General features: G+C 33.7%; 2 protein-coding genes and 1 non-coding gene across 6 annotated transcripts in view; 2 read left to right on the forward strand and 1 right to left on the reverse strand.

The window, feature by feature from the left end:
- The window catches only part of Usp14 (ubiquitin specific peptidase 14), a 37,702-nt gene extending 19,433 nt beyond the window's left edge, over positions 1-18,269 (forward strand). Inside the window, exons 7-16 of one of the 3 annotated variants that reach the window (XM_026388020.2) lie at positions 1,524-1,654; positions 2,749-2,829; positions 3,248-3,333; positions 4,365-4,479; positions 6,626-6,691; positions 6,841-6,933; positions 8,241-8,369; positions 14,162-14,222; positions 14,558-14,665; positions 15,300-18,269. In XM_026388020.2, the coding sequence (XP_026243805.1) occupies positions 1,524-1,654; positions 2,749-2,829; positions 3,248-3,333; positions 4,365-4,479; positions 6,626-6,691; positions 6,841-6,933; positions 8,241-8,369; positions 14,162-14,222; positions 14,558-14,665; positions 15,300-15,451 (1,022 nt within the window). In that variant the 3' untranslated portion in view covers positions 15,452-18,269. Of the gene's footprint in view, positions 1-1,523; positions 1,655-2,748; positions 2,830-3,247; positions 3,334-4,364; positions 4,480-6,625; positions 6,692-6,840; positions 6,934-8,240; positions 8,370-8,446; positions 8,516-14,161; positions 14,223-14,557; positions 14,666-15,299 lie in introns of those variants that run through there. The other 2 variants (XM_026388021.2, XM_077792161.1) reach the window with 2 other exon arrangements.
- LOC113182261 (U6 spliceosomal RNA) lies at positions 3,390-3,496 on the forward strand. The gene has a single exon (XR_003300704.2). It is a non-coding gene; the product is annotated as a U6 spliceosomal RNA (small nuclear RNA).
- Positions 17,355-22,617, reverse strand: part of Thoc1 (THO complex subunit 1) — a 48,456-nt gene continuing 43,193 nt past the window's right edge. Inside the window, exons 19-21 of one of the 2 annotated variants that reach the window (XM_077792160.1) lie at positions 20,202-20,349; positions 19,196-19,220; positions 17,355-18,620 (exon numbers count right to left, since the gene is read on the reverse strand). In XM_077792160.1, coding sequence (XP_077648286.1) covers positions 18,325-18,620; positions 19,196-19,220; positions 20,202-20,349 — 469 coding nt within the window. In that variant the 3' untranslated portion in view covers positions 17,355-18,324. Of the gene's footprint in view, positions 18,621-19,144; positions 19,221-20,201; positions 20,350-22,617 lie in introns of both variants that reach the window. The other variant, XM_026388019.2, reaches the window with a different exon arrangement.

Raw genomic sequence — 22,617 nt, forward strand, 5'->3', positions numbered from 1 at the left:
GCTCCCAGACCCCCTGTCTTTTTAAAATTAGGGTCTTGTTAAGTTGCCAAGGTTGGCCTTGAACTTGAAGTTTTCCTACCTTCCAAATATTTTTGCTTTTTGCCTTTAAAATTTTTATTTTGAAATTTAAATTTACAGAATTTAAGTATATATGAATTTTCCAGTTACTTTTTATCACATCTATTTAGTTTCTTGTTTCTCTGTACTGCTTGCAGTTTTCTTCTGACTCATTTTAGAATAAGGTACCAGACATGTCTTTTATTCTTGAATATTAATTATTTCCTAAGAATAAGGATGTTATTTATAACTGTAAAATAGTGATCCATTTTCAGAATCTGGGAGTTTAACACTTTACTGTTCGATGTTTAAAAATACAGACTTCACTCATTGCCACTGTCCCACTGTTTTTCATTACAATGTTTTTATCAGCTTCAGGATCACACATTGCATTTAGTTACTGTTGTCATTTACTGCCATACACCTTGAATGTGCCAGTCTCATCTGGCCTTGGAAGTTTTGTTGTCATGTCTTATTAGTCTTTCAATCTGTGTTGTGTGGTTTTTTTTCTTTCTTTTTTTTTTTTGGTAGTCCTGGGAATTGAACCACCCAGGGACATTTTTCCACTGAACTGTACCCTCTGCCCTTTTTATTTTGAAACAGGTTTGCTAAGTGGCTGAGGCTCGCCTTCAACTTACAATGCTGCCTTAGCCTCCTGAGTTGCTGGGTAATCCCAGAATGCCTATCTTCTTAATATTTTAGTTTAATATTTTTTAAACATCCAGTTTAATTTTTTTATTCAAGAACAATTTATTGAGCCTCTGCAATTATGACAGATGAATGACATTTTACATCTTAGATGTTAATAAAACAATACAAGATAAAATTGGTCCGAGTTTTGCAATACATGAAGAAAAGGTGAGGTGTGATAGATATGAAGTCAGCAGAGGAAAGGTATTCTGAATTAGCATAGCTAATTTCAAGACTGAGGTTTAAGGCTGGTAGGTGAGGATTAGTGGGGAAAGGTTTTGAAGAAGGTTTTGGTTCTTAGATGTTTGATGGAGTAAAGAAATGTATAAGGATTCATATTTCAATATTCAAGAGTTCATTAGATAGGAACCAACTGTGTGTTTAAAGGAAGGTAATTTGAAAGTGGTGATCTCATGGCCTAATAATGGCAGAATGGCAGAACAGTGATGATATGCTTGTTTGATTCTTAGACAGAGGTTATGTGTTCTCTGTATTGAGTTAATACACCCTGCTTTGTTTGGGGAAGACAAAGGCTGGCAAGGAGAAAGAGCAGCAGGGCTCAGAAGTTGTTTATAGCTAGTGATTGCATTGTAAAGACATCTGGTGAATTCTTCAAGATTTAAAAATGAGTATCTTAGTAGTAGTACAACAATTATGAAAGAATAGATATACTTAAATATAGTTGAGCAGGGTTTTTTAAATTTAAGAATTAAGAATTTATTAAATATGTATTAAATATGTTATTATACTAAGGCAATATTTGCTTTGTTTTTAAGCCCTTAGAGATTTGTTTGATTCCATGGATAAAACTTCTTCTAGTATTCCACCTATTATTCTACTGCAGTTTTTGCACATGGCTTTCCCACAGTTTGCGGAGAAGGGTGAACAAGGACAATATCTTCAACAGGTAATTAGGGCAAAATTTTTTTCATTAAATGTAAACTTAGGTTTCCTATATTTATTACTTAATATATTTGGAAATACAAATATCAGTCTGCTCTTTTTTTATAAAGGTTTTTTTTTAAAGATGGACACAATATCTTTATTTATTTATGTATGTATGTATGTATGTATGTATGTGGTGCGGATCGAACCCAGTACCTCACAGGTGCGAGGCAAGTGCTCTACCGCTGAGCTATAACCCCAGCCCTTCAGTCTGCTCTTATTCATAACAAAATATTCTCTTGCCTAGAGTTGGGTAGTAGCCTGTCAGTTCTCACCTTGCTTGTGCTTTTGCTCCTGGTGGTGTTTTTCCATATAGCTCCTAGTCCTTATAAAAATGTAAATAGGACTGGGGATTTGGGTCAGTGGCAGAGCACGTGCATATCATAGGTAAGGCCCTGAGTTCTGTCCCCAGCACAAACTCAAAAAGAATAGATTCCTGTTGGGTCTTTATTTAGTACCCGGTAATGATTTTTCTACCATAGTCCTAAATCACACTAGCTTCCTGCTGCCTCTCTGAGCTTATCAGTACTACTCCTTTCCTTGCTTAACCTCTCTCCAGCCAAATGACTTCATTGGCCTTCTTTAAACCCTTCTCTTCCAGTAGTGTCTTTTTTTCTTGTTCCCTTTGCTGACAGATGTGTGTGTGCCTGGCCCCCTCAGGTCTCACACCTGGAGTGTCTTAACATTCTAACGTCCTTCCCTTCCCACAGTCACTTTCTGCTCCCATACTGCTTTTTTTTTTTTTCCTCATAGACCTTGTTTCTACCTGAATTATATTTTGTGTATCTGTGATTGCCACTGGGACTACTACTTCTTCTTCTTCTTCTTCTTCACTATGTATTTTAGATATCTATAATAGTAGCACAAGTACCAGCAAGTAGGAGCTCAATAAATATTTGCTGAATGAATAACCATTCTGGAACTTTTTTTTAAAGATCTTATCAAATTTTTAAGAAATCACTTTTCCCCTTTGGAAATAGTAATTATTTTGGAAGGATTTATTGACCAACCACTGTCACTGCTTGGATTACTGTGTTGTTTCTTTAAAAATTACAGGATGCTAATGAATGTTGGATACAAATGATGCGAGTATTACAACAAAAATTGGAAGCCATAGATGATGATTCTGTTAAAGAGGTACTTAATGCATTTGTGATTATAGACTTTCATTATATCATTCACTGTTGGTTTTTATTTTATCCCCCAAAAGATTAAAAATAAATTTATCTTAATAAGTAGATATGCATTTGAATGCTTTTAGATGGTCAACCTGTGGTTGATAGATTGAATCTGATATTTAATTTAGTGCATTTTTATTAAGCTTAATTTATTAATATTGATGTAATGTTAATATTGTATTATATTGTAATCTTAATTTTAATATTGTATCTGTAATCTTTTGGTAATATTTGTGAATCAGAAGGAGTTTACAGAATTGGACTACATTTAAAAACATCTTAAATATGTATTGCTAAACTGGCTTGTGTAAAAGGAAAAATACATTAATATCTATACAAAGTAAAACTGGAATTTTAATTTCATTTTAATTTTGCAGTCAGATTCTTCATCTGCATCAGCAGTGACACCTTCTAAAAAGAAAAGTTTAATTGATCAGTTCTTCGGTGTTGAATTTGAAACAACGTATCCTTATGAGCCAAGATTTGTATAGACTATAACTTAAGAAAAAGTAAATTGGTATGTTTGCTTAGGTAGCATATAAACTAAAATTGGAACCATACAGAGACAATTAGCATAGCCCCTACACAAGAATAACATGCAAATTTGTGAAGTGTCCCATATTTTCTTTGAAATATTTTAATTTATTAATAGTCCATAGTTACTATCTTATGAAAATATATTTTGCTACATTTTTTTAAATAAAAAGGTAAATTGACATAAATAGCATAGTTGGTTGATTGGTATGGTGGATAGCATAGAAAAAAATTCTTCAGAGGTTTTCTTTTTTTTTTCCTTTTTAAATAAATTTTTAAAAATATATATTTATTTTTATGTGGTGTTGAGGATCAAACCCAGTGCCTCACACATGATAGGCAAGTACTCTACCACTGAGCTACAGCTACAACCCCCTTCAGAGGTTTTCATGCCTAAAAAATACAATGGAAATAAGAAATTTATAAAAATATATATATATTAGAGTGATCTTGAAGTTTAGATAAATGTATTTACTGTAATAATAGGACTTTTCCCTAAGAGCATCTTGAACATCTTTTCTAGAATCTCCATCATTATCTCATAGAGAATTTTTAATGTATGAAATGAAGTGTTTTAATTACATTATGTAAACAAGATGGATCCAGTTTATAAACATGAATTCAAGAAAGGATTATTTTCTAGTTTATGGGTAGAAACTTAGAAAAGATTTGTTTATTTTTGGGTTATTAAGGCCATTTTAAGATCATAGTAAATACCAACATATTTGTTGATTTTATTGCAATTTATATTTAATATAATCATTACTTATAAAGTCATTGGTAGGCTTATGAACATTTGAAGTATAGTGAAGTGAAACTATTGGGAGACCAATACCTTTTAAATGATTATTAATTTAATCAGTGAATGATTATTAATTTAATAGCATTAGGATAATTTAGTATATTTAAGATTAAAACAAATCGAATACCTTTTGGCATTCCTTATCTTATTTTGCAAAGCATGAAATGTACAGAATCTGACGAAGAAGAAGTTACCAAAGGAAAGGAAAATCAACTTCAGCTTAGCTGTTTTATCAATCAGGAAGTCAAGTACCTTTTTACAGGACTTAAATTGGTAAGAACAGTCAAGGTCAATTCTCATTCTTTACAGATTCTGTGTTTGTAAAAATGCCTGCTTGCTAAAATTTATTTGTAACCCCAAAGACAATACTCATTGTGCTTAATAATGACTTGCAGACACACTGTAGAACAACACAAATTTTCAGTTGCCTGACACATTCAGTCCCAGCCAAGGTCTAACAAGGAAATATTCTGCCTTCATTTTTCAATTTGCATACTATATGCAAGTATCCTTTTTTTAATAATAATTTTTTTGGTGATTTCAATGTCTAATATGATCTCTAAGCATAGTGCTGAAGTGCTGTCTGTGTCTTAAATGTGGGATGGCTGTGATGTACTGGAGAAAATACATATATTAGAGGAGTATCATTTGCACGTTAGTTATGTTGCAGTTGGCTATAAGTTCAGTGTTAATTGAATTGACGCTATATATGAAATAAGGTGTCTTTAAACTCAGTTGCACATAAAACAAGGTTATGTGTTGATTGATTGATGGAAAGATTGTGACCAGAGGCTTGCAGGAACCTAACTGAGTTTTTGCTAGGGACAGTGGTTTGGTATTTACAATTTAGTGCTTATGGTGACAGTGTAAACATGAGCACTGTGAATAACAAGAATCAATGGTAAATTCAGAAATCAAACCCTCAGGATTTCATTTCACAGGCAAAAGCACTATTGACATGGTTGCTTAAATCATGACATACAAGTTCAGGGCATCAAATAATGAAATACAAGTGTTAATTTGAGAGTTCGGAATGTAATGCTTGGACAAGGACTCTTCAAGATGACATTTTCTTCATAATTTTGTAAAATTATAGAAAAATACACTTGGAAGTTCTGTAGGAAGGCTGGTTGGTGATAATAGGTTAGCTTGATTGATGATTGTCAACACACCAGCAATGCTATCTTGAAAAACATGTATTTTTGAGGTGTATTTATTTATAATTTTTAAGGTTTTTGTCATTAAAGTGATTAATAATTTTTAAAAATAAAACTTAAAAAAATTAATACATATATCATGCTTAAGTATAAGTTGTGTTTTAAAAATATTTATTTATTTACTTTTTTAGTTATAGTTGGACACAATACCTTTATTCCATTCATTTATTTTTATGTGGTGCTGAGGATCAAACCCAGGGCCCCGTGCATGCTAGGTGAGCGCTCTACCACTGAGCCACAATCCCAGCCCCAAGTATAAGTTGTTTTTAATTCAGATTTCTTTTTTTGTTTAGTAGTGCTAAATTTTACTACAAATTATTGAGGCTAAGTTTTTAATTTATAACATTGGAAGTAATAGCTGATCCTTATTGAATATATAGTATATGCCAAGAAGTTTCCCAGGTTTTCTGTGTGTACTAACTTGTGTACTTCTAACAGCAGCACTATAATGTGTTTCATTATTACCTTTAACAAGTGATAACCCAGAGGGGATTAATATCTTGCCTAAAGTTACATAGGCTGTCAAAAGTGGAAAGGTGATTGTGCTAGTTGAAATATGCATAGTGGCTAAAACTTCCTCACATCCTATAGATTAACAGAGATTTCTGTGTTATTCTCAGATTCAGAAATACACGATTGATGTTGGAAGGTTTTGTATATAAAGCATAAAGAACAAGGATTCCTACAGTCTCTTAATTTTTCTGAGTTTTTTGATAATAATAGAGGAATGACAGAAGACTTTGTTATATAAAATATAATATTCTCTGAAACTGAGCAATATTTGGATCATAAGTTAAAAACTTGAAACATTTTATATTCAGGAGTTCTCAACAGTATAAATTATTTGAAGCCTTAAACAATATCTAAATGTCTTCTATCACATTGTTTTTTCTAATGATGTAAATTCATTGACATACTATGTTGTCTATTAAGTAATGCTATTTTTTATTTAAATTTTTTTTAATTGTAGACGGACACAACATCTTTATTTATCTATCTATCTATCTATCTATCTATCTATTTATTTATTTATTTGTATGCGGTGCTGAGGATTGAACCCAGTGCCTCATACATGCTAAGCAAGCACTCTACCATGGAACCACAACCCCAGCCCCCTAGTGCTGTTTTTTTAAAAAAAAGAATTAAAGATGTGATTCTATGTTGCAGATAGAAGTCATTTTAAAACTTTTTTTTTTTTATAGCGGCTTCAGGAAGAAATCACCAAACAGTCTCCGACATTGCAAAGAAATGCTTTATATATCAAATCTGTAAGTTGTACATTTCCTTTTGAAATTGAATTTCATTTTATTGAGAAGTTTCCAGTTTTACCCAATCTTTGTTTCTACCACCAAAGAGTTAAAAACTTGTATGGTATTCATCTATATAAAGGATTTCTTTCTATTTTTTTTCTCCTCAGTCCAAGATCAGCCGGCTACCTGCTTACTTAACTATTCAGATGGTTCGATTTTTTTATAAAGAGAAAGAATCTGTGAATGCCAAAGTTCTTAAGGTTAGTAGTGAACTTTAGTTTTGCTATAAAACAAAATTCTTTGAAGGTAACTCCTAACTTATAATAGGCTTATTTTTTTCTTTAGGGATAGGTGAGCTTTTTTTTTGAAACATTTAGGGGAGTTATTAACATTAGACATGTGGTTCTAAACAAAGAATGTGTATTAGAATTTTCTTTTGTCCTTTTTATTTTTTTTATTTATTTATTCAATTTTTTTTGGTCCCAGGGGCTCTCAACCATTGAGCCATATCCCCAACCCTTTTTTTCTTTTTCTTTTGAGACAGGGTCTTACTAAGTTGGTGAGGCTGGCTTTAAATTTGCAATCCTCTGGCGTCAGCCTCCCAAACTGCTGGAATTACAGGCATGTGCCATGGTGCTCAGTCCCTGTCTTTTTTATTCTTAATTATATAAATAACTGGCTTCTCCCTCTAGCCCCAAACATCTAATTTAAATTTTGGGTGAAACCTGGGTCTTATATTTATCAAAAGAGTCACAGATAATTCTGATGGATCTCCTGTATTCCCCAGAATCAGATCAGATCTTTCTTTCACTTTTTAGGTACCAATTCAGTAGGTTTGGGATGAGAGTGAGAAAGGAGACCGTAAAGCACACTGCATTATGTTTTAGGTAGTTCCTTTCCTTCAGGTAAAAGGAAAGCAAAATCACTAGTGCTGAAAGAATATTTAAATGATAATCTCATGCTTCTGGAGCCAGCCTTATGATTTCACTGTGTTGAACTGTGGCTCTGCTACAAGTCCACAGAATTCCTGCTCCTTCTGAGAGGTATATAATTCTAGCCTTTTGAGCTGAAAACAGTACATTTTCTTCTTAGCCTTAGTGTTATAAGAGGTTAAATGTAGGTTAAGTATCTAGTGTTTGTCAATATATTTTAATGTAAGTCATTGAACTAACTATTAGTATTGTTTCTAGGTAAAATTGTTTTCAAATTTAAAGAAAGCTGTGATTTAACTCCAGTGTTGGAGATCCATTATTTTCCCAGCAACTAGTCTAATAATTAATTGTGAATTGCTGCTTCTGTCATGAATTTTGGTACCTCTTCTGTGGTCAGTTTCATAAGCTAGCATGTCATGATAAGACATACTTGGAAAGTTTTACCTTAAAGTTAGAAACCGATGGAGAATAAATTCTAAGAGGCCTTATTCAACTGCAGAGTCTTCTGTATGATTTTTACAGATTTCATTTGTAGCTTTATTGAAATTATGAAAACATGACTTTGTTCTTTTAAATATCTATTATATTTTCAGTCTATTTATGTCTTTAATTTTTTTTTTGTTGTTGGTATATAGGATGTTAAATTTCCTCTTATGTTGGATGTATATGAACTGTGTACACCAGAACTTCAAGAGAAAATGATCTCTTTTCGATCAAAATTCAAGGATCTAGAAGATAAAAAAGTGAATCAACAGCCAAATACAGTAGGTTCTTATTGCTGAATTTCTTTCTTTCTTTTTTTTTTTTAAAGAGAGAGAGAATTTTAATATTTATTTTTTAGTTTTCAGTGGACACAACATTTGTTTGTATGTGGTGCTGAGGATCGAACCCGGGCCGCACGCATGCCAGGCGAGTGCGCCACTGCTTGAGCCACATCCCCAGCCCTATTGCTGAATTTCTAATGTTATTATTTTAATCTTAAATCACTGCTCAGCAGTTATTATTTGGACTATTAACCTATAATAAAAATGGAATGAACCTACTTTTCACTTATGACATACATACATTCTACATGTAGTGGTGTAAGCTTTGAAGTTTTTTAAAGATATATTTTAGTTATACATGGACATAATATCTGTATTTTGTTCATGCACCCCAGCCCTCCTTTGAAATTTTTTTTTTTTAAAGAGAGAGAGAGGAGAGAGAGAGAGAGAGAGAGAGAGAGAGAGAGAGAGAGAGAGAGAGAATTTTTTTAATATTTATTTTTTAGTTCTCGGCGGACACAACATCTTTGTTGGTATGTGGTGCTGAGGATCGAACCCAGGCCACACGCATGCCAGGCGAGCGCGCTACCGCTTGAGCCACATCCCCAGCCCCCTGAAATTTTAAGTGTAAAAATAACACTGGCATAAGAAACAGGAACCCTACCTCTGGTAAACCAGTCCTTTGGGGTAGAATAAGCTTTTTCCTTTATAATGTGCAGCTTCTTTCCTTTTATATTTATCTCCTCATGGCACTTCACATAAAATTTTACTTAGAATTTTTGGTATAATTATTTTCCATATAAGATAAATATCCTTTTTTCTTTTTTAGATGGAATGAGAGGTGCACAATATTGGTTTATAGATATGCACTGATAACTAAGTCAATTTTTAGTAGATGGTACTGGTTTGCCTGGAAATACTAAAATAATTTTGAGGCCAGCCTCAGAAACAGTGAGACCTTGTCTCAAAAAAAAAAAAAAAAAAAGTTATAGCTCAGTGGTAAAGTGCTCCTGGGTTCAATCCCAAGTACCAAAAAAAAAAAAAAAAAAAAGTGGTATGAATGAAATCAGAACTTACATTTTTAAATGTAATCTTTGGGATTGATTTTTCTCAGTACAAGTCTCTGGAGATTGATACAGGTTGTTGTGTATATCAGTAGTTCTTTTTTTTTACTCCCAAGTAATATTTCTCTATGTGATAAACGCATAGTTTTGCTTAACTACTTACCTATTAAAGGATGTTGGGGTTGTTTCCATTTTTTGTCTGTTATGAAGAAAGCTGGTACTAACGTTCATGTATAGATTTTATTGTGAACATAGTCTTTTATTTTCCTGGAATGAATGCCCAGGAGTGCAAGGTAGTTACACATGTAGTTTTTCAAGAAATTGCCAGATGTTTTGTAGAGCAGCTATCCCATTTTATATTCCCATTAACAGTAAGTGAGACTCACCCAGTTTTCCACAAATACATTGTTTGGTGGTGTCACTGTTTTTATTCTAGTGAATGGATAGCTTTGTGGTGATGTCTTGTGTTATCTTTGTCTTTCTCTAGTGGCTAGTGATATTGAACATATCTTTATGTGTTTATTTGCTGAAATGACTCTTTGTTTTCTAATTGGGTTGGTTATATTTTTACTCTTGGGTTTTGAGACTTCTTTTTTATTCTAGATACTATTTTGTAAATATTTTGTCCAAGTCTGTAGTTTGCTTTTCACCCCCTTAACATAGAAATCTTTTGCAGGAAAAGTTTTCAAAAATTTTGATGAAATTAGATTCATTTTTTTTTTAATAGTTGCTTGTGCCTTTGGTATCTCATCTAAGAAACCAATATGTTATTCAACCATGAAAGTTATACCCATGATTTCTTTAAAGTGTTTTTTAGTTTTGAGTTCTTCCATTAGGTATTGGTCTAGTCTGGATTGATTTACATGGTGTGATGTTCAGATTCAATCTTTTACGTGTCTCATCATCTCAGCTCCTATTTATTAGTCTGTGTCCAATGAATGATCTTAGCACCTTTATAGAGAATTGGTTGACCATAGATGCATGAGTTTTTTCTGGACTCTTGAGTTTATTTCATGGTCTGTCATCATTATGAAGTGTGACCCTTCAAAAGTTGTAATTTTTGCAAATTGTTTGAGGTGTTTTTTGTTTTTGTATTTTTTTTGGTACCTAGGTTTGAACCTAGGGGCACTTAATCCCACTGAGCCACATCCTCATTCCATTTTATATTTTATTTGAAGACAGGGTCTCACTAAGTTGCTTAGGGACTTGCTAAGTTGCTGAGGCAGGCTTTGAATTTGCACTCCTCCTGCCTCAGCCTCTGAGTCACTGGGATTACATGCATATTCCAGCTGTTTTGAGTCCCTTATATTCCCAAGTGTATTTACAGTTACTTTTTTTCATTTCTTCAAAAAAAAAAAAAAAGTTGGAATTTAGGTAGGGATCACATGGACTCTGCAAATTTGAGAATATTGCCATCTCAATATAGTATTTGATACTGATAATGATTTTGTATATAATAGGTCTTAATTTTTTTCAAAATTGTTTTATAATTTTCACTGTACAAGTCTTACATATCTTTGGTTAAGTTTATTCCTAAATATTCTTTTTTTTTCATTTTTTTATTTTTTTGTAGTTGTAGATGGACAGCATGCCTTTTGTTTATCTTTATGTGGTGCTGAGGATCGAACCCAGTGCCTCATGCGTGCAAGGCAAGTGTTCTGCCACTGAGCTGTAGCCCCAGCCCTAGTCCCAGTATTGTATTCTTTTTGAGGTGCTCTCCCTCTGTCCCTCCTTTGTCTCACTATGTTGCCCAAACAGGTTCATAAATTCCTGGGCTCAAGTGATCTTCTTGTCTCAGTCTCCTGAGTAGCTGAGATTACAAACATATACCAATGTGCCTGGCTTGCTTTCTTAATTTTATTGTCAAATGTTTCTAGCTAGTATATAGAAATATAATCAATTTTTGTATATTGAGCTTATACCTCAACTTTGCTGACTTCATTTATTATCTCATTTCCCCCTTACACTTATTTTTTGAAAGAGTTTGTCTAGAATTTGTGTTAATGGTATAATTGTTAAAATCCATGTCTGCAGATTTCTTTTTCAAGAGTTTATAAATCACAGACTTAATATAATCATAGTTCTATGGTTAGTCAAATGATGTATTTCATGTTAGGTTTGTTTTGGTAGGTTTTGTTTTTATAGAATTGATCAATTTCATTCAGCTTATCAAATCTGTCTACAAAGTTGTTCCTGTTATTTATTTATTTAGTTTTGGGTATTGGGAATTGAATTCAGGGGAGTTCTACCACTGAGCTACATCCCAGCCTTTTTTATTTTTCATTTCTGAGACAGGGAGAGTCTCACTAAGTTGCCAGGCTGGTCTTGAACTTGAGATCCTCTTGCTTCAGTCTCTCAAGGAGCTGGGATTATAGGTTTGCACCACTATATCTGGCCCTGGTATTTTTACTGTCCTTTTAATTTCTGCAGGGTGTGCAGTGATCTAACCTGTTTCATTCCTAATATTATTAATTTGTGTAATTTTTTTCCCCAATTGAGCATTGCTAATTTCATTGATCTTTCAAAAAGCTGGCTCTGTTTTGCTGATTTTCTGTTTTTTTTTTAATCTGATTTTTTTCAGCCCTTTTTTCTTTTCTTCACCTTGCTTTATTTTATTTTTTTTTTACATTTTTCAGGTGGTGACCTACATTATTAATTTTAAACTTTCCATCAAAAAATCACACCCACTTTGTACTATGTATCTTTTAACAGTGGTTTCACTGTGTCCCACAAATTTCAATTTCATTTAAATTATCTTTCTTGTATTTTCAAAAATTATCTCAAGTCTTACTCTTTGATCATGGATTATTTAGAAATGTCTCAGAAGATCTGGGGCTGTAGCTTAGTGGTAGAGCGCTTGCCTAGCATGTGTGAGTCACTGAGTTTGATCTTAGTATCACATAACAATAAATAAATAAAGGCATTATGTCCATCTACAACAACAAAAGGAAATGTCTGAGAAATTTTCCTGTTATGTCTTGTTGATTCTAGTTTTCCACTGTGTAAGAGAACACAGGTGATTTAGATTCTGTTAAATTCTGTTGGTATAGTTAGATCATTTACATTTCATGCAGCTGTTGCCTCTTTTGATGTTAGGATTTAAATCTATTTTGTTTTTGCTGTTTTTCTTTTTTTGCTTTCTTTTGGGTTACTTAAACAATTTTAGAATTCTGTTTTATCTACAATGTTTTTAAATGTATTTTTTAAAAATTACCATTAATTTTATATTTTGTAAAAGACAAGCTTACATAAAGATTTCTAAAATAAATTCTGAGCACTAAAATATGTACTTTTATGAAATATAGAATTAAAACAAAAAGAACTTTCACTTTACTGAAAAAAGGATAATAAACTGTCATCATTAAGAAAAGCAGTTCATAAGGGAGAGTATTGAGCTAGAAACTTGAAATAAATATTAAGAAATGTCAAGTCTGGTTTAACAGTGGAAAGAGAAAATAACAGATTTTTCTACATAAGAAGTCTATGATTTGGGGATTTCAAAATGTGCATTTCACATGTTACAAGAAGCAAGGACCTTTGTTCCTCATTAAATCATATTTAAGTACATTTGTTAAAAATATAAAAAATTAAAATGTAGGTTATAAGGTGACAGAAAATAGAAAAATTAATTATTAAATAAAGATAACACAATTGGAAAAAAAAAAAAACGATAAGCAGTTCAGTTCTGATCTGCACAGAAAATGCACAGTGGTTCCAAATTGTGAATCAGTATGCTGTCTTATCTTAAATTGAATGTATACTTTTTTTTTTTTTTTAAAGAGAGAGAATTTTAATATTTATTTTTTAGTTTTCGGCAGACACAACATCTTTGTATGTGGTGCTGAGGATCGAACCCGGGCCTCATGCATGCCAGGCGAGCTTGCTACCGCTTGAGCCACATCCCCAGCCCTGAATGTATTCTTGTATAGCTTTTTTAGTGGTTATTCTTGGTTGGTATTTGCTCTAAAAAAGGATTAGGTGACCTAATTGCCATTTTTTTGGTTGTGGGATCCCTTGAATTCTAGCCACTCTGTCTTATAGTTCAAGAACTTATAGTTTTATAAGTTCCCATTATATGTGTTATATATAACACATTATATGTGTTTCATTATATGTCTTAGTTTCCATTATAGTTTTCAAGAACTTTGTTAACTAGGCCTGGATAGATTAATTTCTTTCATACACTAAAATGAGTCGAGGCAGTGAGTTCCCACTAAAGCACCTTGCTTATATAGTAATCATAACTCTTTTAGCATAGGTAAATTTTTGATCAGTAAATATTTAAGTTAATCTGAACTAAAGTGGAAGGTAGCCATGGCTTAGTAGACTTCATCTAAGTTGCAGTAATTTGAATTTGTTTGTGTGTTTTCAGGTAGTTCTCTACCCCCTCCCTCTCCATATGGTTTGATAGTATTTTGGGGGAAATTACAGAATTGGGTTTTCCTTTTCTACCCTAGAACAGTGTTTAAGTACACTGCTAGATTTACTGGAATGTTCTAGCATTAGTGGCTAACCACTGGTCAGAAATTCAGGGAGTCTGTTATTGTATTTTAACAAGATTATATATTGTTAACAACAGGACCTCTGGCTTTAACAGCTGTATATTAACTGTAGTTATATTAGTAGTTTGTAAGGTAAACCATCATTTTGTCTTAGTGAACACTGAACAAGAGTTTAAGCTTTTATTTCCAAATGATTTTATCTGAAACATTTTTTTTCCACCTTCAGGGTGACAAGAAGAGTAGTCCTCATAAAGAAGTTAAATATGAACCCTTTTCATTTGCGGATGGTAAGTGAAATTTCATTTTAATTGTGTGTATTTATGTTTTAAGGTAAAATTATTTGTCTTGCCATATGTGTTCAATTTTTTTAAGCCAGGTTTCTTAAAGAATAATTTGCCTTCATATGACAGTAAAATCACTTTTTTAGTGTATACTTGTGGGTGATACACTTTTTAAAACATCACTAATGAAGTCTCAACTCTGGACAGTGACATTTACTGGGTTCTAATAAAGTAGTACTTCTTTAATCTGAACTTGAGTTATTGTTGAATTATTATAACCTTGCTTGAGAAAAGCACATGTCTGTTCATTGTTTGATAATACTGGATTCATCTCTCTTTAGATATTGGCTCCAATAATTGTGGATACTATGACTTACAAGCAGTGCTAACGCATCAGGGAAGGTCTAGTTCTTCAGGTCATTATGTGTCATGGGTGAAAAGGAAACAAGGTAAAAAGTCTATTGTTTCTTCAACTGTTGAATACTACTTTGCTTATTATAAGTTTTATAGCACTGTGGGGTTCTCTTTTGGGTTTTTTTTTTTTTTTTTTTTAGTCTTTTTTTACATTTGTAACTGTAGAAGCCCTGGACTTTTGTTTATGAGGTTTTACCTATTCATATTTTCAACATTAGCAATTAAAGCTGAGAAATTTAAAATTGACAGTAATAAACCCACTTCATATTAATAGAAATAACGTTGTAATACCGACATTTTCCAAAACAAAGAAATGTTATTTATAGTTTTTGTCTGTCTGCTGTCTTAATAGAAGACACTGGATTCTCACCTAGTTCTACATTCAGTCTTCTCTTGCACTATCACACATCATGTGGCCTCTGGAAACTCCAAAGTACACTTGAGAGAATGAGGATGGAAAAGGGAAATAATGCATTAGTGGTAGTATTAAAATAGTTGTGACATCATGGAATCCCTCAAGTAGTCTTGATCCTGGGTGGTCCCTGGACACTTGAGGGAGGTGTTGGCAGGCGGGGAGAGTACTGCTATGCATCAGGTTGGTACTATTTTTGCAGTGGGATGCTGAAGAGAATTGGGTATGATACTATTTTTCTTTTTCTTGTTATTTAGATGAATGGATTAAATTTGATGATGATAAAGTCAGCATTGTAACACCAGAAGATATCTTGCGGCTTTCTGGTGGTGGAGACTGGCATATTGCTTATGTTTTACTCTACGGGCCTCGCAGAGTTGAAATAATGGAAGAGGAAAGTGAACAGTAATCTTCAGTTTAGCTATTTATGCCTAGGTGTGAAATAAATGTTTTTTGTTGATCATTTCTATAATCCAGAGCTTTAGCAGAAGACATTTAGGTGGTTTTATCTGTTCCCCCTTCATGTGGAATAAGAGGGGGCAGAAACAGACCACTTGTGCATCAACCTAAAATTACAGAAAAGAAAATTACCCTTGGATTGTGCTGCCCTGTGTAAAGGTGGCTGGAAGACATTCTTTAAAAGTTATTTCTTGCATTAATTAAAAAAAAAATTATTAGTTGAAATGCCTTTCACCCATTACCTCCTGCAGTTTTTCTTCTTGCTCTCTCAGCCCAAGATTGAACAATTTATTGCACACCCATTACCTATTCTTTGTTGTTCTTGCATGGTTCATATCGCCATTCAGTAGCTGCCCATCCTTTGCCTTATCTAACAAACATTTTTCCAGGAAGGTGGAAAAGGAAGTGTTGCTCTCATTGTGTAACTCAGTGCTGCTGTCCACGTCCCATGGAAACATGGGTGCAATCAAGTATTGTCCAGCCTGACTGTTGCTGGCTTTTCATAACTTTAAAATAAATTGTGATCAATAATAGTACATTTGATTATACATTTATTATTGTGTCTCTCTCTGATGTACTATGGTTTGTACATTTAACTTTGCAATGGTTTTGTAGTAATCAACCTTAAAAAAAATGTTGACAAGCTCTGGTTGCTTATTTTTAGAAAATGAGGATATTTAATAAAAAAAAAAAGGAGGGATTAACAGCTTTTGACCTCAAGTCTTTTGTCCTTTGAGTATTGGGAGTTTGGCTGAAGATTCAAATGTTTAATAATATATAATTTCTGAAAATGGTTAATATTCCTGTGCTGTTAAGCATCCATTTAAAGTACTTTTCTTGGGCTGAGGATGTAGCTTAGTGGTAGAACACTTGTCTAGCATGTGCTACCCCAAACCAAATAAGACTTTGCCCATATTCCCTTTAAAAAGCAATACAAAGTTATAAGAGTAATGGAATTCTTTGCATGCTGAATGCAATGATGTTACCAGATTCATTCCTTGGCTCATTGGTATTTGTTTTTAACTCTCATTAATTCCCAAAGTCTTAATGTCCTTCTTGAAATTTAACATTAGTGATTTTTTAAGTTAATGGAAGAAAACACCAAGAGTATGGGGTATTTGAAGATCAGTTTCTTAAATTTTAATAGTTTAATTAGTTTCAGGAATCTTGATTGACTGCTAAGGAAATGATAAAGGATAGAATATGAACATAATCGTCTGATTTTGAGTCAGATATTTATAATAAAGTTTGAGGATTATCATGATCTCTCATTTTTTGCCTATGTTGTTTTAATGCTCTGCAGGGCAGAACATTGGTAACCATTAAGGTTCCTAGAGCATAATGGCCATTTTTCTCAAATCTGAGCAATGTGATGTAACCTAATACTAGGGTACAAAATAAGCATTTCAGGGATACTTATTTGTAGTTTCCTCACCTAACTTCTTGACTATTGGCAATCAATACCTTCTATTTTGGCTGGGGGAGGGGTGGTGAAGAATAAGGGTGAGGATCTTAAGAATTGTTATGTTGTATGATGCCTGTGACTTTGAAGTTTTTTTTAAAATTCACTGTCGCATTTGGTCAGAACAAATTTGGAAAGAATAAATTTAATGGTTATAATTAAAATTTCTCACCTGTTGGATACTGAAACTACTAGACCAGGTGAGGTAGATTTACCTTGTATAGATAGTTTTTAAAATTCTAATACATTCTATGTCCTTGTTATTATAAAAAGCTTGATTGCATTTTATTTGATCTAAAAAAGCATAATTCCAAAAGTATTCTTTAAGTAGGAATTGAATTCATACCAATGTTGATTTGTTTTAACTAGTAAGACTATTTTAGAATTCTGCCTTGCACATAAGGGAGAGTGTGGAAAAAATTATCTTGTTTCTTGAATGTGCCTTATTTTCTATGCCACTGTAACACGGAGGCCATTTCACTATTAGAGCTGTGCTTGAATAGCTAATGGAGGCTCAAGTAATAGCATTTCCAGGAGTCTGCGCTCAGTAGCCCTTCTTTAGAATCAACAGTGATGACCTGATCTTGGAGCCCTCAAGAGATGCTTATGTGGGAATAGTAAAAACAGATGTAGTAAAAACATCTTTAGCCATTACTACCTAGTGCTTTCACATACATCTCATTTGAACTCACAGTAATCCTTCAGATAATATAAAGACTTAAGAGGTCAAATGATTTTTGTAAGGGCAAAAGAGTAAAGTTTTAGACTTCATTTATTTTAAAGTTGGGGGCTTGCAAGCATTTTCTCTAATAGGTCAGATAGTAAATACTATAGGCTTTGCAGGCCAGAAGCTGTCTGTTGCAACTACTATGCTGTTGTAGTGTGACAAGTGCCACAGACACTAGAAGTGAGCATGGCTGGACACCAATAAAATTCCAGTTATAACGCTTAGTGAGCAGACCATTGTTTGCTGATCCTCTGCTTTAAAATAAATATGATAAATGAAAATAAGGAGGGTCTTGAAATTGTCATCCTGGGATTTTAGAATAACTAAATTTTATAACTACTAGCATGCAGGAAACTAATTTCACTTCATTATATTTACCCTAACAAAAAAGAGTTTGTGATCCAGAATTCTGTCCATTTTCCCATCCCTCCCTTCCATCCTTCCCATCCTTCCCCTCACTTCAAGCCCTGAGCCAATGTGTGTGCTATTGATATTGGAGCACCAGCCAACTGTACAACAACTGTTATAAAAATGTTTATTGTTTACCAAAAACAGTGGACCTCTTATCAAATGCTGCTTGGTAACAAAATCTTATCACAGTTTTAATAAAAAAGAAAAGAAAAGAAGAAAGAAGCTAACTATTTGTCTCATTGTCATTAGTTAGACTTTCGGCAAGGTCACTTAATCCAGACTTGTTCAATGCATTAATCAGGTTATCAGGTGTTGCATGTATTCCCTCTTGATCTTGCCAGGCAACCAGGAGCTGCTTAGCTCTCATCTTCATGTCTTCACTGTCACACTCAATCTGCCTAATTTCTGAGTCTTTCATTTCCAAGTAGGGAGCCAGAATCTTCCATTGCTCACCCAGCTTATTGGCAAATACCTCTATTTGTTCTCCTGTTACAGGTTTATCTCGCCGAACATCAGGACCTAGAAAACACAGAAAATATAAACTATGTACAAAGTACAATGACATGTGCAATACTAAATATATAAAAGAACTGGAAAGCTCAGGGGTCACTGAGTTATTACCTTTAGTAAGCTTTACTTTAAAATGATAATTTTTAAATTTTTTCCATGGGTTGAATACCCATTACAATCATGATCATTTGATCAATAATCAAATCTGAAGCTGTTACCTCTATTGTAATGATGACTTTCTTTGAAATAACTGCTGCTCTCCTTCAGTTCTTAAGGAGGTATGGTTTTGCTTGAAATGTAAGTATTTTGCCTTAAAATGTTAAGAATCTTCTGTCCCTTAAAAAATCACTTCCAAAACTTATTGCATAAAATTATTTTAAAGTAAGTGATATTTTAAATTCCTTACTAAAGTCAGAAGCAGAGCTAACTTTGTAAAAGTTGAGAAGTAGATCAAATCAAATAACGTACCTCTCAACCAAGAACCCCAATCTTTTCCAATTTTGTAAAATTAGCCAAGAAAATTCAATTCTTACTTTCATTTTCCTTCAGTAAAGCATCATTATCTTCCTCATCTTCATCCTCACCTGTTTTTATTTCTTCAGAAGGTGGCTAAAAATGAGAAAGAAGAACATTTAAAAGAATGCCAACTTCTGAAGTAAGTACAGATGCTTTGGGTAAAAGTGGTTGTGAGAATTAAGAATACTGGGCTTCAAAGCCTTCCTCCTGAGAAAGCATTAAATGTGAATGTCAGGTAAGTTCAGTGGGACATTCCTCACCTGCAGAAGGAGTGAACTCAGGCAAAAACCTAATAGTTGGAAAAGGGATCCCCTAACCCCCGTTTTCAATGTGGGCAGAAGGGAAGTGGTGCAAAGCATGGTAAGCTGATCTGAAAATACCTGAGGTTTAGTAAGTGTGGAGCAACAACTGTCCTTGACATTGAGTAATTTTATTAAATTATAGGCACACAGTATCATTATTACTGTATTTATTGTAATAATCCATTAGAAAACTATATAGAAAAGAGAACAGATCAGAAAGATAGGCCAAGTTATTTATTTATTTGGTATTGGGGATTAAACTCAGGGGCACCTGACCACTGAGCCGTAATCCCCCAGCCCTGTTTTGTATTTTATTTAGAGACAGGGTCTCACTGAGTTTCTCAGCACCTTGCCATTGTTGAGGCTGGCTTTGAACTCAGATCCTCCTGTCTCCGTCTCCCGAGCTGCATGTGCCACCACACCTGGCAAGGCTAAGTTCTAAGTTCCCTACTGCTACTCCCTGGATCCTGTCTTTGATAAAAGAGAATAGGCTGGAAAACAGGAGAAATTCATATCTGAGTTTACAGTTGAATAAAGTTTATCCAAAGTATTAAGAAATTGCTTTAAATTACATGCTGCACAGAAAATTATGAGTTTATGTATTTCCAGTAAACATGTATACTCTTGCATTTTTATTTCATTCTAAATTAAATAGTTTGTGGATCAAAATTTTTATCATATGATAAATTTAGTTCTTTGCTCAAATAGAGAGTTTTAAAAGAAGATAATGTCAACTAAGAGGTATGCAAAGAAAATGATCCATGTTACTTACTGGTAATTCCTTGGCTAGCTTTATTACCATGTTTTCAAGATATTCTGGCAAACTTTTAAACTGCTGATTGGTTGGCTGGAAAAAGTGAGGGCTTCTCCGTGCTAGTAGTCTCAGGGCTCTCCAACCATAATTCGAATTATTCACAGCTCTATAAAAAGAGATGTCATTTCTATAATTTATAGCTTTTTTATTTCTGTATTCCCTTCTACTTAACTCTTAAGTAATGCTCAAAGTATCATTCTTTTCATTCTAAAGGACCTCTTAGTGTACATTACACATATAAATAACAAACTAACAATCTGGAGAGGCAGGCTCATGGGCAACAAACAGATTTTCAAAGTTTACATACATTTTACTTTTTAAAAAGAAGTCTGAGTGACTTGTTGGGTACCCAATACTGGCTAGGTTATGGGTTGGACAGGACAGGAATTATCCCTAAGTTATTTGGAAAAAAAGTAAATTTATAATAGGTAAAGTCACCTACAGATGCAAGTTTAGAATATTTTCTAAAATCAACACTGAGTTTTGATGTTGATTTAGCTAATACAGGTTGAAACGCCCCAAATCTGAAAATTTTCAAGTGCCTCAAAAGATTAAACTGGTAAAGTGTATTCCAATTTTGAAAAACTCTGAAACCTGAAGCACTACTAGAAGGTCTCAAATGTTTTGGATAAAGGATACTCGAGCTAGATTTGTTTTTTTTTAATTTATGTAACAACTAAACTTCTAATTCACATATTGCCCACCTCAATAAATAAAAATGGCTCAAAATACTAAAAAAGAGAAATAACCAGTAGCTAACAAAATAAGTAATGACATAAAAATCATGAACCGCTTCCCAATGAATCAGCAAGAAGTGGTTCACAATGAGGTAAGAAACAGAAACCTCTAAGAAATTCTAAAGTAAATGCTCCAGAAATGGGCAAAGCTACTGAAAAATCGAAAGCACAAATTCCCTTTGAGTTTTTGGAAGTCTTCCCTCCCCCATCTCCTAACTTCACAGATTAGCAATCTGGTTATTTGGTCATCTTTTATGAATGAACCTTTGGGATGTTCTTATCACTGAAGACTGGCAAAACTACCCCTAGATGGTGCACTCTTCCCAGGTTAACACCAATTATGCTTTGCCTTCCTCTGACACACCTGTTAAGCCATTTGATTCTTTTAAGTACTTTCAAAATTCCTTGTGAATTATACACAAAAGTTTCATTTTTTTCTCCACAATCTAACCATTCAAGTTCTTAAGTCAATCCTAGAGAACTACCTGCCACTTTAAGAATGAATATGCTTCATCCTATATAAATAGATATTCTTTTTTAAAAAATTTTTTTAGTTATTGATAGACCTTTATTTATTTATTAATTTATATGTGGTGCTAAGAATCAAACCCAGTGCCTCACACATGCTAGGCAAGCACTCTACCTCTGAGCCACAACCTCAGCCCTTAAATTAATATTCTTTTAATCAACAAATCCTTATTGAGCCAGGTACTCAGGAGCTGTGGAGACAGGTCATTTGTGTGTATCCTGAGTACTTGGGCAGAATAACACTGTAGAGAAGAGCAGGACCTGGATACCAGAATGACTTCCTTGGTTCTGCCTTTCACTAGCTGAGAACTTCAATAAAAAAATTTACCTTCAGAGCCTTAGGCAGTTACTTAGCACCTGCACACAGAAATGTGGGATGTGTTGGCAAGCATATTATTCATAAACACATAAAGTATAGGACAATTTTAGATAGAGATGAGGATGGGAAACAAAGAGGAGAAGGAGAATTTTGGAGAGTGGTTTAAGTGCTGTGAACTTAACATGGGAATGCCAACAGGGACACTGTTAAGGAGGTGTACCTCTGTGAGCTGCTGTTGAGGAAAAGAGGTTCAAGCAAACAAGATGGTAGGTATATGCAAAGTCCAAAGGGAAAGACCTTAGAGGTGAAGAAGAGACAGGGCTGGTGTGGTTAAAAGCAGAGGAAAAAAGGAACAAAGATACAGTTGGAGAGGCAGGTATGAGGCAGATCAAGGAGGCCTAAAGGCCAGGAAAGGAGTTTGGTTAAGATCTTAAACATGAGATTGAAGTGGTGAACTTATTTAAAAGATCACTGATGCATGGAGAACTCACTACAAACCAGTTAAGTGGTCATAGTAACTAAAAAAATTATCACAAGGTCACAGCAGTTATGAATTTTGAGTGCTAAGTACATGCCATACATGGTTCAAAGTGAAAATATAATCCTAAGAATAAACCTGTGAAATGAGGACTATTACTACTTAACTGAAAGGAGGATAAAGGTTATTAAATTTACCTCAAGTTGTCTAAGCAGCCAGGGACAGAGGGGATGGGAACCTACACATTCTGACAAGAGGGCCCTGGCCCTTAAATCACAACTCTACAACACTCAGACCATGTGGACCCGAAGT

The sequence above is a fragment of the Urocitellus parryii genome, chromosome 13, assembly GCF_045843805.1.
Source record: "Urocitellus parryii isolate mUroPar1 chromosome 13, mUroPar1.hap1, whole genome shotgun sequence".
Classification (NCBI taxonomy): Eukaryota; Metazoa; Chordata; class Mammalia; order Rodentia; family Sciuridae; genus Urocitellus; species Urocitellus parryii.